The sequence below is a fragment of the Pogoniulus pusillus genome, chromosome 2 (genome assembly GCF_015220805.1).
Source record: "Pogoniulus pusillus isolate bPogPus1 chromosome 2, bPogPus1.pri, whole genome shotgun sequence".
NCBI classification, from domain to species: domain Eukaryota; kingdom Metazoa; phylum Chordata; class Aves; order Piciformes; family Lybiidae; genus Pogoniulus; species Pogoniulus pusillus.
In genome coordinates, this window is record NC_087265.1 from 14,111,557 (window position 1) to 14,127,383 (window position 15,827).

At 42.5% G+C, this 15,827-nt stretch overlaps 1 protein-coding gene across 3 annotated transcripts; it reads left to right on the forward strand.

The window, feature by feature from the left end:
- The first annotated feature begins 893 nt into the window (after positions 1-893).
- CCDC14 (coiled-coil domain containing 14) lies at positions 894-14,161 on the forward strand. Of its 3 annotated transcripts, none has more exons than XM_064156971.1 (13): positions 894-981; positions 2,251-2,306; positions 2,763-2,838; positions 3,498-3,570; positions 3,658-3,795; positions 4,721-4,963; positions 5,054-5,148; positions 6,140-6,698; positions 7,208-7,349; positions 7,892-7,968; positions 8,372-8,590; positions 8,672-8,804; positions 10,316-14,161. In XM_064156971.1, the coding sequence occupies exons 1-13, from the start codon at positions 949-951 to the stop codon at positions 11,280-11,282; spliced, it is 2,811 nt and encodes a 936-aa protein (XP_064013041.1). In that variant the 5' UTR covers positions 894-948; the 3' UTR covers positions 11,283-14,161. The 3 variants fall into 3 exon arrangements, with proteins under 3 accessions (XP_064013041.1, XP_064013048.1, XP_064013059.1); XM_064156978.1 differs by having other exon boundaries at positions 4,724-4,963; XM_064156989.1 differs by lacking the exons at positions 894-981; positions 2,251-2,306; positions 2,763-2,838; positions 3,498-3,570; positions 3,658-3,795 and adding an exon at positions 3,866-3,884 and having other exon boundaries at positions 4,724-4,963.
- The last annotated feature ends 1,666 nt before the right edge of the window (positions 14,162-15,827 follow it).

Consider the following 15,827-nt stretch of genomic DNA (forward strand, 5'->3'; position numbering starts at 1 on the left):
GCGTCGCAGGCAGCAAAGCAACTTCACAGCCTGCCTGAGCCGCGCTCCTTCCCCTTCTCTCACCCGGCTGGCTCCGCCGAGACCGCTCTTTGCCACTCCCTAACCGCGCTCGGCAGCACCGCTCCTGCTCCCTCCCGCGCCCACTGCCGCCGGCGCGCCGCAAGGCGCCCCGAGCTGGGCGGGGCGGGCTCTGGCCCCGCCTTCCCAGCGGCTGCTCCCGTCCGTCAGCCACAGAGGCTCGCGATTGGCTGCGTGGGGCGGGCTCTGGCCCCGCCTTCCCAGCGGCTGCTCCCGTCCGTCAGCCACAGAGGATCGCGATTGGCTGCGCGGGGCAGGGCGGGCTCTGGCCCCGCCTTCCCAACGGCCGTTCCCGTCCGTCAGCCACAGAGACTCGCGATTGGCTGCGCGGGGCGGGCTCTGGCCCCGCCTTCCCAGCGGCTGCTCCCGTCCGTCAACCACAGAGACTCGCGATTGGCTGCGCGGGGCGGGCTCTGGCCCCGCCTTCCCAGCGGCTGCTCCCGTCCGTCAGCCACAGAGGATCGCGATTGGCTGCGCGGGGCAGGGCGGGCTCTGGCCCCGCCTTCCCAACGGCCGTTCCCGTCCGTCAGCCACAGAGACTCGCGATTGGCTGCGCGGGGCGGGCTCTGGCCCCGCCTTCCCAGCGGCTGCTCCCGTCCGTCAACCACAGAGACTCGCGATTGGCTGCGCGGGGCGGGCTCTGGCCCCGCCTTCCCAGCGGCTGCTCCCGTCCGTCAGCCACAGAGGATCGCGATTGGCTGCGCGGGGCAGGGCGGGCTCTGGCCCCGCCTTCCCAACGGCCGTTCCCGTCCGTCAGCCACAGCGGCTCGCGATTGGCTGCGCGGGGCGCGCGCCCGGCCGGCCGGGGGCAGGATAGGGCAGGCGGCGGAGGGGTCCCGCCCCCGCGTCGGCAGCGACCGGTCGGGGATCATGGCCCGGAGGGGGCCTTCGCGGCCCGGTAAGGTGCGTGTGAGTCGGGGGGTTCGGGTAGCGGGGGTGTGCGGGGCTTCGCCGTGTCTTTAGACCTTCGGCTTTTCTTGACGAAAGGTGTGTGGAAGGTGGAGAATGTCCCAGCCGAGTGCGGGCGCTCGGCGTAACCATTCCTGAGGAGTGGGGCCTTCCGTTGATTCCTTCGGCACAACCCAGCAACGCTTCCTCGGGGTTCCGCTGCTTTGTGTGTGTCGGGCACGGGCTCCGCAACAAGCAGGCGTGTTGGTCGATAGCCGGCTGCATATGAGCCGGCAGAGTGCCCGAGTAGTCAAGAAGGCCAGTGGCATCCTCGTTTGTATGAGAATTCGTGTAGCCTGCAAGACCAGGGGGGTGATTGTCTCTCTGTACACAGCACTAGCTCAGCCACGTCTTGAACACTGTATTCCATTTTGGACCCCTCACTGTAAGGAGGACGTCGTCGTACTGCAGCGTGTCCTGAGCAGGGCAGTGAAACTAGTGAAGGCTTTAGGGCACAAGTCTTAAGAGAAGCGGCAGAGGGAACTGGGGTTATTTAGCCTGGAGAAAAGAAGGCTCAGGGTAGACCTTACTGCTTTCCAAAGCTACCTGAAATGAGGTTGTAAGCAGGTGAGTGCTGGTCACTTCTCCCAGATAGCAAGTGATAAGAACAAGCTGCACTAGAGGAGGTTTTGGGTGGAAATTAGGAAAACTTTTTTTTTCTGCAAAAGGGTTATAAAGCACTGGAATAGGCTGCCCAGGAAAAGTGCTGTAGTCATCATCCCTGGAGGCATTTAAAACACGTGTACAGGTGGTGCTGAGGGACATGGTTTAGTGATGGATGGATTTGGCAGTGCTGAGAAGCAGTTGGACTTGCTCTTGAAGGTCTCATTGAATCAAAATGATTCTATAATAAGCTCTCTGTGCAAGGGTTCTTCCACCTTGGTATACCTGTGGTTTGAACAGCTACTGTGTTTATCATCAGCTTCATTTCAGTCTGGAATCTGTGTTTGTGTGTCTGCCCTTGATCATGTCATTACATTTACCCGTAGAGTGCTGCAGAAATTAATGAAGCTTCATGCTGTGAAGGTCTGTTTTGTGAAATAAAACCTACATGATTTCAGTCCCTAACGGCAGCACTGGACCCTCTCTTACTTCTGAGAGCTGTAAATTACCTTTAACTGATCTACCTCAGTGGAAGTTCTTAGAACTAGTGGGCAAGGGTAGTCTTCAATCATGTTATGAAGGTACTGCCTGAAAATTAGAGTCTATTTCTGTAATCAACAGATACTGTCTTCTGGAAGGCTAACAGGAGCAGCTAAAGCAACAAATGGACGAAAACAGTAAGTCCTTAATAATGAATACTACCTAAAATTGAATGTATGTGTCAGTGCTTGGAAACGTTATATGTGTTATAAAGTAGCCCAAAATTATGTTTATATGTCAGAAAATGTTTTTAGCTTCAAGGCAGTGCAGCTGTATTCTAAGGAGCCCACGAATAGACAGACACAAACTGAATAGAAATGTTGCTGGTAGAAATATAGGATTGACTCTCTTCTTGCCTTACAAATAGGAGATTAAATTTATATAGTTACTAGTCATATGTAAGGTGTTGAGTGAAGACTGAATTATCCATAAGCTGTTAATATCTGCTAAAACATGTTTGGCAGCAATATAAACTTTTCAGGAGAGAGATATTTCGTTCCTTGATAAAATTAGTTTACTGTTATTGAATAAAATCAAAGTTTTTACTTTGTACATTAAGGAGGTAATATAAGTAGTGGATTTGACTTTTTCAGGTTTAGTTTAAGAAAAGGATGTAATTCTGATGTGGAGTCTGCATACTCTCTCTATTCCACTGAATCTGACGATCAGGTAATTATATTACTTTTTAATACAGTTATCTGTTAGCTAAAGAGAAATCGGAATACCAAATTAACTTTGATACTACTGCATCAGGACTAGAAATAGTTCTTGCAAAGCCAGCAAGAGTATTCGTACTGCATTTGCAGATACATTGAAAGTTGGCTGTGTGTGAGTGAGTTTGGCTCTGGCAAATGTCACTAAAACAGGATACATTTTGCAAACACAATTCCGCTGTTTATGACCTAGGACTTGCCCTGGCAGAGGTATTGCAGTATGTGTCAAATTTTCTGCTGAAAACAGTGAGTTGTCTAGAGTCAGTGCTGCTGTTTACAGTGCTACATCAGTTCTCACCAAGGTAGAAACAGGCTGTAGATAATAGCCTGTCTGTACCTGGAAATAAGAGTAGAAATCATATGCATGCCATTACCAGAACATAAAATCCAGTAACTGGACATGTATGCAAGGCAACAGTTACTTTGTGAAATCTGTGCATTTGCAAACTTTCATAATTGAAAAATAACACATGGAAAATGATACCTTTTTGCTGGTTATCAGGGTTTTTTCCCCACAGGTGACAGGATGGGGAGCACTGCCCTCTAAAGTAGTATATTAGTTTACTGAAAGAAAACTGTGGTATTCCTTTTCTGACTGAAGTATTTTTTGTGCAGGTTGATACTATTCACAATGGGCTTGACCGTTGTGCAACTTTACTGAAGAATATCTTACACAACGAGACTGCAGGTTGTACCTATTGAAAAATTGCATTTTTAGTATTTGTGAGACTTCTGATTTGTTTTGTTGACTAATTTTCCTTTCAACTTGCACTAGGAAAGGAGACTATCCACAAAAAACCTGAGAAAACTTCTGTTAAAACTACTTCCAAGCCTTTGCTAACCAAAGCAACTACTTGTAAGAAGAGAGGACTGGAAAAAGTCTTTACTCCTGCCCACATTCGAAAAGAAATTAGTAAGTGGGCTTTCTTGGGCTTGCTTTTTTTCCTCAAAAGCCACTGGGACATCACTCAACTTACTGACATAAATTGTCTGAGGCTTCAGGTAATTGTTGGCTTTTGTTATTGGTCGGTCCAGGGCTGGATCCACAAAAGTATACAGGTGTTACTCTTTGCTTTTTAGAAACCTTAAGTCTTTGCTAAGCAGTTACTGACACTCACAAATATATAAGCTTCATGTGCTAGGAAGAAAGAATTTTTGTTTACAAATGTGAACATCAAGTTTGACTGGTATGAAGTGTAGAGGAGCCCTGTTTCTCCTGGACAGTGAAGCATTACAGGGCTTGGATTCTGTTTAGGATGCACAACTGTAAGCTCTTCTGGAATTAGGTGTTAACCTTCTCTCAAAGGTCAGTTTCTGGAAATGTGATAAAATAGGACTCAGCTTCAGGCTGAGTTATGTGCAGTTGAAATATTTCACTTTTACCTTCCTCTCTCTACCCTGTTTCTTCTGTGTGATTTCTAATCCAGTAGGTAGGTGGGACTGTGGGTAGGTGTGTAACAGAATCCACCTATTTTGTGGATTGTGTAAACGTTTTCAGCACTGTAAAAATACAGTTTTAATTATGCCCAAGATAAGAAAACTGGTTTGAGGGGATGCTTCAGTATGAGTTATCCCTTGTGATTTAAAAGCTTAGGAAACAGCTAAGCAGAGATTTTAAGAACTGCATTTTAGAACTGACCTTCTGTAGGATTAAATCTCTGTGTGTCCTTCAAGGACAACCATCTATCCAGCTGGGTTAGGTTGCTCTGTCCAGAAGAAAGTGAAAAATTAAGGATTAATTTGCTGGCAAATAAAATTCTGACTGAAATGTTAGACTGTAGGGTTTGTGTACATGGAGAAAGTGAACAACTTCAGCTGAGTTATTTATTCTTTCCCAGTAGTGCCAACGTCAAATAGAAAACTTGCCTCATCCACTGCACCACCTGCTCAGAAGGAACTGCCCTGTGCAGCACAGAGCCAGATGGTTCAGCTAATTCATGTGCCTTGCAGCCAACGCTCTCCTGTGATGCGTCAGAAACTGTGTGAGCATGTGCAAACTCAGATGTCTCTCATAACTGGCCAAACATCACAGAACAGTAATGAAAAGCCTGCTTTAACTCCTTTTTCCACCTCAAATCAGGGTTAGTGGAATTATTAATGTAAAACCTGCTGTATTACTGTATGAGTTTTGTGCAAAATTGCCCTAAGGTATGCATGTTGTTTTCTTTTAGGATGTCAAACTGTAACAGCTTTTAATTATCGATTACCTACCTCCACATCAGCTCTACCCCTGCAACATTCAGTGAAGCCCTTATCTACTCAGTCAGTAAGTAAAAGTTTTGTTCCAACTACTAATAAGTGTTTTCAATTAGCACTGCCTATTTACTTATTTATTTGTGTTGGTTTTCTTAGGTTTGTGTAATAATTTTCATGGAAGAAAAAAATATTGTGTGATTCAACTGACAGTGATGGACAGAATAACTAGTTAAAGAAAATACTACTATTTAAATTATCTTATGTAGACATTGAAAAATGGAAATTGGAGGCATTTCTGCATGGTGAATTCTGTAATGGGCAGCAAATGAGGGAAGTACAGGAAAATATTAATTACTCTTAATAATTACATTCTTAGTAACATCGATCTGGATCTTTAACCATCTCATGATTAAAAAAATCATACCTCGTGTAATTTTTCCCCTGACAATGATCAAAGGGATTAATTTCTTCAGACACTCTGTAGTCTCCTGGAGCCACATATTAAAGTACTTGTGTATTTTAGGGTATAGAATGGGACTAATGGAGGGAACCAGCCTCCACTGTAGGGAATGTGGTAAAAGGCTTGCACCCTGAAACTGTAAAGCTGTAGAATTACGTTCCATCTGCAGGCAGTCCTATGTCCTTGCACAGGCAGTGCTGTCCTTGACTTCTAAGAAATGTATCTACTTAAAACACTGACAAGTAACCATGTTGTCTTTGTTTTGTTTTTTAGTTTGTTTTTTCTTCCCTGTCCTGGTTTGACTCAAGGAATAAGTGTTCATAAAGCAAAATACTGCTGAGTTGTTGTTTTTTTCTTTACAGAACATCTGAAAAAGAGCTGTGCTTTAATGTTGCCAGTAACATTTACGATAAAGACAAGATTTACATTTCAATCACTCCTTAATACAGAGGAAATTATGCAATTAATGGGTTGTAGTTGCTTTTTGTAACACAGAAAGAACAATTAAGACCACATTGAGTCAGATGAGGGTGACTGTTTTTAAGATTTGAGGGTTTTCTACATGTTAATTTTTTGTTTAATATGAATATTCATTTTGCAGGATGTTCCTGTAGAGAGTGGCAATGAATGTGTGCCAGAGATGGGAGGACCCATGGTTTGCCCAGTGGTTTCTGCTGCTCTTACTGCACAAATACAGTCTGCCACTGCTCTTGCTAATATACTCCCTTGTGTAGCATCAAGTGCCCCGAGTAATTCTACAGTGCCAACATTCACCTTGTCATCTGGCAGAGAGATGACTTCAAACAATGAGCAACAGATAAAAGAAGCAGATTTGATAAGATGCATACAAGCTCATCTAGCCATGTTACAGTCACATGAAGTGATGAATGGCAGGACTGAACAGAAATGCCATTGTTGTCCAGCAAAACATGCTTCATGTAAAAAGGAGGAGGATACTTCCGGAGAACATGAGAATGTAGTCAATGAAGAAAATGAGTCAAGTGTAGTTGACATAGCTCCAGTGAGAGATGCAAGCTGTAAGACAAATTTTGTGAAGAAAGTCCTAAAATCCAGAAAAGAAAGTCCAGAAGAAACAGCTCAAAAAATTAAGACTGTAAAATATCTTCTGGGAGAGCTTAGAGCACTGATAACAGATCAAGGTGAGGATGTTTTCATAGTGCAGTAGGGTGATTGCATACATCAACACAAGAGCTGTGTTACGTGAGCCAGCACTTCTGTGTCTGGAAGTTGTATGTCGTCTTAGAGGGGTTCTCCACAACTGTAACAGCTCCAGACTTCACTCTGGATAAGTAATAAAGTATTTTATTGAGTTATTGAGTATTTTAAATTATCATAACAGCCATGGTAAGGATTGTTCTCCTATACAGTGCTTTTCCCCTGAGAAAGGTAGCAGTGTGGACAGATTGCAACAGCAGTCCCTCCAAGGTTGGTCAGAAAGATCATGAACTGTGGTGTATCAAGAAACTAAAGCATAATTTTCATAGTCAGGATTAAAATTTTAAAACAAATATGGTTCAAGGTGGGTTTTTATTTAAAAGGAAGAATTATAGCACTTCATAGATTGCTTAATCATATCTAAAATATTACTGTTACAGTTAATAAGGTATTTATGTTTATGGGGTCTTTTTTCCCCCCTCACCTCTTGCAGATGATTTGGAAATGTTAAGGTTGATGGGTGAAATAGAAGACTGCATATCACTGCTGCCAGCTGTAGCAGAAAGTACCAATACACAAACTGAAATAGCATTAGCTTTACAGCCTCTGAGAAGTGAAAATGCCCAGCTGCAGAGGTTAGTAGCTCATCAGTGATTCTGTATTCACTGCAAATGAGCCTAAAGCATTTTTAACTGGTCTGTTCTAAACTGCACATTTTATCATTGTTCTGGTGGGTTACAGTGTTCTGTTCTTGGCTGGGCAGTATTTGTACATTATAACGTTTTAGTAACATCAGTTATGTTATGATTGGGCCCTTGTCGAGGTGGGGTCAACCTGTCATTTCCTGAAAACTGCACTATGAAGATAGTTAACCTGCTTATATTCTTCTTGCAGTGTATTCTCACATTCAGAAAGGGCACCCATTTCAGGGGAGCTCTCATACATAACTGGGTAGCGTTTTACTTCAGGGAAAGATATTTACCAGAACTTAGAAAAGGTCTTTTGTGTTGAAGAAATACAGGAATGCAAGAAAAATGCATTATGAGAACTTGTTTATATTTCTGAAACATTCTGTTACATTCACTCCTCAGTAGCAACTACTTTTGAAACTTAATTTAAAATGCAGTGGTTTTGAACTTTAAATCTAAATTTGTGCTTCTTCACAATTCACATTTAGGAGACTGAGAATATTAAATGAACAACTCGAGCGAGAAAGAAGTGAGAAGACATCTGGACAGAGCTGCAGCTACGAATGTAAAGTACTGATAGAGAATGATGCTTTGTAGGAGCATTCCCGTTAAAGCTTTATTGAGCTAGATACAGACATATAAAGATACAAAAGTAAAAGTAACTGTTTCGTGGCCTTTCAAGGTGAGCTAAGTGTTGTGGGTCTAATCATGCAACTGCATGAATTGTTTCAGTTTAGACTCCATGTAGTGAGACCTGACTCTTCAGCTGCTGAGCAAATTAGTTTTCCATATGTGCCTCTTAAAATGACTTGTTCTAGATAATTTTTTTTTAAAGCTTGAATTTTATCTGCCCCAGAAAACCTTTTTTCTATCTGCAACAAAAACTCATATTCCCATGATTCTTTAAAAACTGTTTGATTCTTACTGTGCTGCACACAAGACACTTAAAACTGTTTTACTTTTGGCAGTGGTTTCTTTGCAGTCCTTGAATATGATGCTCCAAAGTCAATTACAAGAATCACTGAAAGGCCTTGAGTCACTGCAGGCTAAAAATGAAGAACTACTTAAAATAATAGAGAGTCAGCAAGAAGAAAATAAACGTCTTGCAAAACATATTCAAGATAAAGAGGAAGAATTGCTTGAAAACAAACAGCATTATGATATTCAGTCCACCAAGCTCAAAATTGGTGTGTGTTTTGAGTTTGCTTGTTCTACATGTACCATTTTAAAACTGAAAATAATTAGGTAAATTCTTCTTGGCATTTTAGAAGTGGAAGAGGCTTTAGCAAATGTGAAGAGCCTTCAGTTTAAGCTGGAAGCTTCAGAGAAGGAAAATAAGATTTTGGGCATAACGTTACGTCAGCGTGATGCAGAAGTTAACAGACTGCGTGAATTAACCAGGTACTATTGACTAAGCTATTTTTTGCCTCTTGGCATTGTTTTTCTTGGTTTTTTTTCCCTTGTACTTTGGATTATTGTAATTTTAGTGTCTTGGCAGGTGGAGGTCATGTAGGCCAAAACTTCATAATTACTTTTGCTACAATTTATTTCAGAGTTGTAATGATCCGTGACTATTTTTGTGAAGAAAAATACTACCTGCCATAAGTGGAGAAAAGTTTTAATTCTTAATAGCAAACCTGTCAATAAGTAACTCCATGGGACCTGAAAACCTGCTGGTACTTCCTTTGAAGCTGTAGAATTTGGAAACTAACTCTTAACCTGAATTAGAGAGGAATTATTTTTTTTCATTCTTTCTGTCTTTACACTGGTTCAGAAATTGGACTGTTTTGAGAAGAGCTCAAAAATCTGTCTTCAAGACACATAACAATCTCTCCCTGTGGGAATGAGCTGTCCTTTCTGTAATTGCACACAAATTTTAAGTAGATTATTTTCCCAGATATTAATTATGGGTAAGGGTAGGAGTTTTGGGATCATTGAATGAAGATGGTGTTACTCACAATCTTTTAGAATTATTGATGTGAATTTATTTCATTGTGGCCTTTTGTGGTGAATATGATGGCAAGATGGAGCACTTAAATACCTTTTTGCTCATGCAAAGCAGTATATACATAAAATTTGTACAGGAAGTTAAACTGCTGCCTGTCTTGTTTATAGTTGATATCGATTGGAATGGCAAAACTCTTTTTAATCAGCATTTCCAGTTCTTTAATAGAATCTCAGATATATTACACACTTCTGTGACTTCTCTACTAACCACCAGATGGTAGTACAATGATGTCTTTATTATAGTGTGTGTGATATATCCTTAAGCTTTTAAGTATTCGTTTCTTTTGATGTACAAAGCAGAAAATGAGAGAAAAAAAATCTTTTTATTTAAATGCAATGGGAGGAATAGTTCAGAAAAAAATCTTGCTGACTTAGATAACTTTACATGTGCTTTCTAACAGATTCTTGACATCAGTTTATTTCATTTTATAGTACTTGAAGCAGATAAATCATGAATAATCTTGAGAACTTGAAGAGAGTAGATTTAGACTGGATATTAGGAAGAAATTCTCTACAATAAGGGTGGTGAGACATGGGAATGGATTGCCCAGAGAAGTGTGGATGCCTCCTCCCTAGAATTATTCAAGGCCAGGTTGGATGAGACCTTCAGCAACCTGGTCTAGTGGAATGTGTCCCTACCAGTGGCAGCAGGGTTGGAACTAGATGATCTTAAGATCCTTTCCAGCCCACACCATTCTGTTCTATGAATTTAGTTGCTTCATAGGCATATTGAGCTGACCTGAAGGAACTTGAAATTGGTTCACATTTATGCTACATTTTTGAGAACACCTAAGAAGAGAATTGTAACTTTGCTGCAGTCTGACTAATCTAATGATGTGATGTTGCATAAAAATCTTTAACTATTTTTTGGTGTTTTTAAATCTGATTGATTTTTATCTTAACAGAACCTTGCAGGGCAGTATGGCCAAGCTTCTCTTCGACCTCACAGTAGACAACGTTAGACCCAAACCTGAAAAAGGTCTCTCGAAGTCTCTTCTGGAAGACCATGAAAAGCAGATGCAACCTGATCCATTTCCTGGAAGTACTTCAGTAATGACTTACTTAAAGAAATTAGAAATGGATCATATTTTGACAGATGCAGAACTTCAGTGTGCAAATAAAAGTGGAGAATTAGAAATGCGAAATCTAGCCTATGAAAACTTTTTGACTGAAGGAAGTAAAATAAGCAATACATTCTCTAAGGAAGGAATATCAGCTCCCAGAATACTGATACCCTCAGTGAAGCAAGATGCAGAAACAGTTAGTGATTCTGGGACTCTACTAGATGACCGAAACAAATTGGATGAGACTGTTTATATTCCATTGTCTAGCAGTGCCTCTAAAAGCCAGCAGCCCATCTCAGAAAGAACTGGTTTGCTACCTCAAAGTAGACAGGCTTGTAAGATGTTGGACTACCACTGTGAGCTTTCAAACTCTGTGCAGCAGAATGGATGTGATATCTTAAAGGATCCGACTAATCTGAGTAAAGTAAGTGCTGGGTACAGTATGAAAAAGACTATGGAAATCACACTTGAAGTTCCAGTGGATAAAGTGGACCTGGAAGGAGACAAAGTCCACATGAGGCCAGAAGGAACTCCAAGTGGAGCTGCAGAAGACTTCACTGATAAATCAGACCAACCTCAGCCTGGTACATACCCTCGCATATCACTGCTACCTCAGAAAAAAGGCAGTGAAATAGCTAGGTTTAGTTCCCTTTCATTTGATGATGTGTCAGGGAAGTCTGAGTGGAGTGCATCTTCTTTCTCAACATTTACTTCTCGAGATGAAGAGGACTTTAAGAACAGCTTAGCAGCCTTGGATGCCAACATAGCTAGATTACAAAGAACTCTGCAAAACAGCATTATGAAGTAGTGACTATGAGGAACCAAAATGGGGTGCACTCGTTTGGATTAGCTAGGAGGCTTTTTTAAGTACATTAGTAGGTATGGTATAAACAGGAGTATTTTTATTTTTTGGTATTAAATGACTTGTTGCTAACTGTTTAAATTATGAATGAGTTTTCTTCCTCTTTGAGCTGTGGTGCTGCTGGATTCGATATGTACAATTTTAAATAACTGATATAAATGCTTTCTTTTAAATTAGGACTTAGGATTTTGCTCTTACTTGCAGATTCATTCTTAAAACAACACTTGGTAACTGTTTTAAGACACCAGTGTGCTGTTGGCAGTACAGTTTTTCTGTTAAATGCTAAAGTACATAGGCATGCTTTTTCTCTGTGCTTTTTCATCATTGAGAGAGATGCATTTGAAGCCAGTTACAGATGTGATAAAAAGAACATTTTATTTGATTATTATTTGAGTGTTATCAAATTGGATGCAGTTGTTTTGCTTAGTTATGACCCTGTGTTTCAAGAAACCATCTCCTTGTTCCTGCCTACCATAAAGGTGTGCAGACAGTAGTGTCAACGTGAGAGAAACAAATTAATAGGATTTCTTGTTCAGCTGCATTGCTACTTCGTCCAAATTGGCTTTAATGAAGAACTGGGAATTTAACTCATGCAGATGGAGCTGCATTGGACATTTTAAAAGAGTTCTGCCTTGACTAGGTCCATCTCTTCAAGTTGTTTTCAGGGATTTTTTTTTTTTAAAGGCAATTTAGATGCAGAAGGCTAAATGAAACTTCCTTGTTTACTCATTCATTTTTAATTCCTAAAGAGTAATTGCAAGATACCTGATAAGGAGGGGTTTGAATCTGGGTTAGGAGTGAGTTGTAACGAGGCCAATATAAAAATTATTCAATCATTCAATTAAATATATAAAGTAAATTTCCCCAAACTTATTTACAGTTAACACTCAAAACTCCTATTGTGTGGTTGGTAAAACTAATTTTTGCAGAATGTATCTATACAGTCACATTAGTTTAAATAATTTAGGAAAGGTTTTTAGAACATGTTTAGAACTGGAGAGTTTTGCAGCTTAAAGGTTAAACATAAACTTTCACAAAATATGAGTAAAGAGAGTTAGTTTACTCACTGGTTAAGAGTCTCAATATTTGCAATCCAAAAGCATAAACGGGGAAGATCGATTCGCAGCCACATGGTGGCCTTCCACGTGGTGATGGTGCCACAGGGCTTTGCTGCTTGTTTAGCTCAGATGGAGCACGTTGTCAGAGAAGGCCTACAAACACAAAGCAAGCCCTCCATGGCTCTCAGGAAATCAGCAGAGTGGTCAGGTACCTGGGCAAAGCAGGATCCAGGTTGGGGGGAGGTGTATGGCAATGAGTCGGCCCTCGGGTTGGAGCAGCCGACAGGTCCCCGCGTTGCAGCTCTTTGCTAGGCCATTGCTATATTGTTGCCTAGACTCCGCCAGGGTCAAACAGACTCTGGTTTGGCTGAGCTCAGGCCGGCAGCTGTATCTCCACGTGGGGCAAGCTGTTTCAGTCCTTCGGCTCAGTGTGGGAGACAGGCAGGGTCCGGGCTGCCGGTCCTAGGCGAGGCAAGTCCCCAGCTACACGCTATGCAAAGTGTTGTGGTACACACGAGGCACGCAAGGCAAACAGGTAGCGAACAAAACAAAACAGCAAACACACAAGTTTGCTAGGTTTTGAGCATTTTGACAAACGTCTTTGTTCAATAGCAACCGATAAAAACATCCCTAGAACCAATTCTGAGTTGCATCTCCAAAAGGAGAGATGCACATACCTAGCATCAGTGACCTGTGTTTGCCGAAAACAAAGGAAGCTGCAAAACAAGGCCAAATATGGGGGCTGTGATAGACTGAGAGGCGCTGAGGCTTTTGTCTACTCTCCCAGACTTCTTCCATACGGGAAGAAGAATGGGGGGGCAAGGGGGCCAAGGTAGGTATTCAGGCAGGAGTTTACGTCATGTCATGGATATGTATTCTAGGTATAATTTGGACCTTCCACCACAGGGCAAGAGGCTCCACAGGTAGAGACCAGAGAAGAGCCAGCTGCAGAGCAGCTCTGCAGGAACATTTAAAGTAACATTTGCGAAGTCAGGATCATGCAGTGCGTAAAAAAAACCACAAAACTCTGGTGGAGAGTCCCAAGGGTCACAAAATGGGCTTGGGCATGTCCTGTCTTGTCCAGACATGTTTACCTGCCTGTCTGCATTGCAGCCAGAGGTGGGAAAACAGGACAAAAGAAACCCAGGCAACCTAGTTTGGTTTAGTCCAGTCGCATAAGAGGGGTTTCATAAGACCCACACTCCTGTCATGTGCAAGGCGAATGTGCCCCCCATTTTTGGAGGAGAGCAGCCTGTGGGTTCTTCCTTTTTTGGGTATATTTGGGTGATTGCCAAAGGTGATTGGGTGATAGTGTGGCCAATGAGACCACTGGCCTTGGCCACTGTCCTATAAAAGGGGATAAACAGGTGAATAAGGTGCTTGCATGCTTGTTCGTTCCTCACTCACCCACCTCCTCAGCCAGCAGCCGATTCCACATCGCAGCCCACGTGGAATTCACCACAGGACTTCTACTGAATATTTTCCTGCATACATTTTGGGCCACAGACATTAAGACTGAGGACTACTGAGTATTCTGAATTCTTTATTCAAGTTGCTAAAGGGATTTGGTTAACCTCACAAGCGTTGAATTAAGCTGCAAGAGTCTCTATCAAAGACGTTTCTAAAACCTTTCAAAACTCCATTGTATAGAGACATTCTGTAAAATAGTTCTGCTAACTGCATCCAAAAATTTGTGTGGATAGTTGTAAATAAGTTTGGGGGGAATTATCTTTGTATATATTAATAAATAATTTAATAACTTTTGAATCGGCCTCATTGCATTTCACCTCAAACTCAGATTTCAACTAGCCCCTTCATAACAGGGCAAGAGGTTCCACAAGTAGAGACCAGAGAAAAGCCAGCCGCAGAGCAGCTCTGCAGGAACATTGAGAGTAACATTTGCTAAGTCAGGATCACAGTATCACAGTATCACCAAGGTTGGAAAAGACCTCACAGATCAAGTCCAACCCTTTACCACAGAGCTCAGGGCTAGACCATGGCACCAAGTGCCACATCCAACCTTGCCTTGAACTGCCCCAGGGGCGGCGACTCCACCACCTCCCCGGGCAGCCCATTCCAGTGTCCAATGACTCTCTCAGTGAAGAACTTTCTCCTCACCTCGAGCCTAAATTTCCCCTGGTGCAGCCTGAGGCTGTGTCCTCTTGTTCTGGTGCTGGCCACCTGAGAGAAGAGAGCAACCTCCTCCTGGCCACAACCACCCCTCAGGTAGTTGTAGACAGCAATAAGGTCACCCCTGAGCCTCCTCTTCTCCAGGCTAAACAATCCCAGCTCCCTCAGCCTCTCCTCGTAGGGCTGTGCTCAAGGCCTCTCACCAGCCTCGTCGCCCTTCTCTGGACACGCTCAAGCATCTCAGTGTCCTTCCTAAACTGGGGGGCCCAGAACTGAACACAATACTCAAGGTGTGGTCTAACCAGTGCAGAGTACAGGGGCAGAATGACCTCCCTGCTCCTGCTGACCACACCATTCCTGATGCAGGCCAGGATGCCACTGGCTCTCTTGGCCAACTGGGCACACTGCTGGCTCATGCAGTGCTTAAAAAAAACCCCACAAAACCAAAAGCAAACCCCAGGAAAACACAGCCATCATCTGGGATTTGCAGTTTATGGTAGATCCTTTAAAATACATGAAGTAATCCTTCTCTACTCATCACTGGTAAAACTTGATTTTCCGTTTTGAGCATTGTACTTGATTAAGGGAAGAGTTCAGATGACCGCCTGATTAAAAACTGAAGCTCTTTTCTACAGTTCTGGTTTAGGTCATAGTTTTAACAAATGTTTGCTTTTATCTAATAAAAAAGCAGAATATGGTACCAGTGGATAAACACACAACAGACTGATGCTGAGAAATAAAGTAGTAACAGGCTTCAGCTTATAAAAAGCAGACAAGGCGTTAGTGAAAGCTGGCAAACCAGTACAAGTAAGAAAGCACTGGAATACGTGGTGTGAGGAAGTCATGGAAATTACACACTTGTTGAGGTGTCAAACATCTATTGGATATACATGCAGAGTCTAGACTGAGTCACCCAAATTGGCTTTCAGGAATGGGAGCAGAAGGGGCAATGACTCCAGTCTGTTGTTTCTCCTTGGTAGGGCTATCTAGATTTTGGTGTCAAGAATATGGGTCGTGCAGCTGGTAAAGTTGCATGCACAGTGGTGTTACTGCTTCCATCCTGTGTATCCTACACCCTTGGCAGCACCTGAATGCTCTTTTGCATGACTCATGGTTTTTCAGGGAAAAGTATCTTTGGAAAGAACAGCAGTATCAGGACTTCAGTTGAAAACTGCTAAGATGATTTTTTCTGCAGTGTTGCTTTGTTTGGTTTTTTTTTCCCTAGAAAACATTACTGTGCTTCTTGGTACTGGCCTTGTCTCTTATGTTTCCATGTAGGACAAAAGTCTCAAGCTTTACCATT

Bases quoted from the DNA above. Each gene is read 5' to 3' on its own strand.
- CCDC14 (XM_064156971.1), top strand. From the start codon at position 949: ATGGCCCGGAGGGGGCCTTCGCGGCCCGGTAAG. The intron at 3,796-4,720 runs GTAAGTGGGCTT...ATTCTTTCCCAG, and splicing joins CCACATTCGAAAAGAAATTA to TAGTGCCAACGTCAAATAGA. The intron at 7,969-8,371 runs GTAAAGTACTGA...TACTTTTGGCAG, and splicing joins ACAGAGCTGCAGCTACGAAT to TGGTTTCTTTGCAGTCCTTG.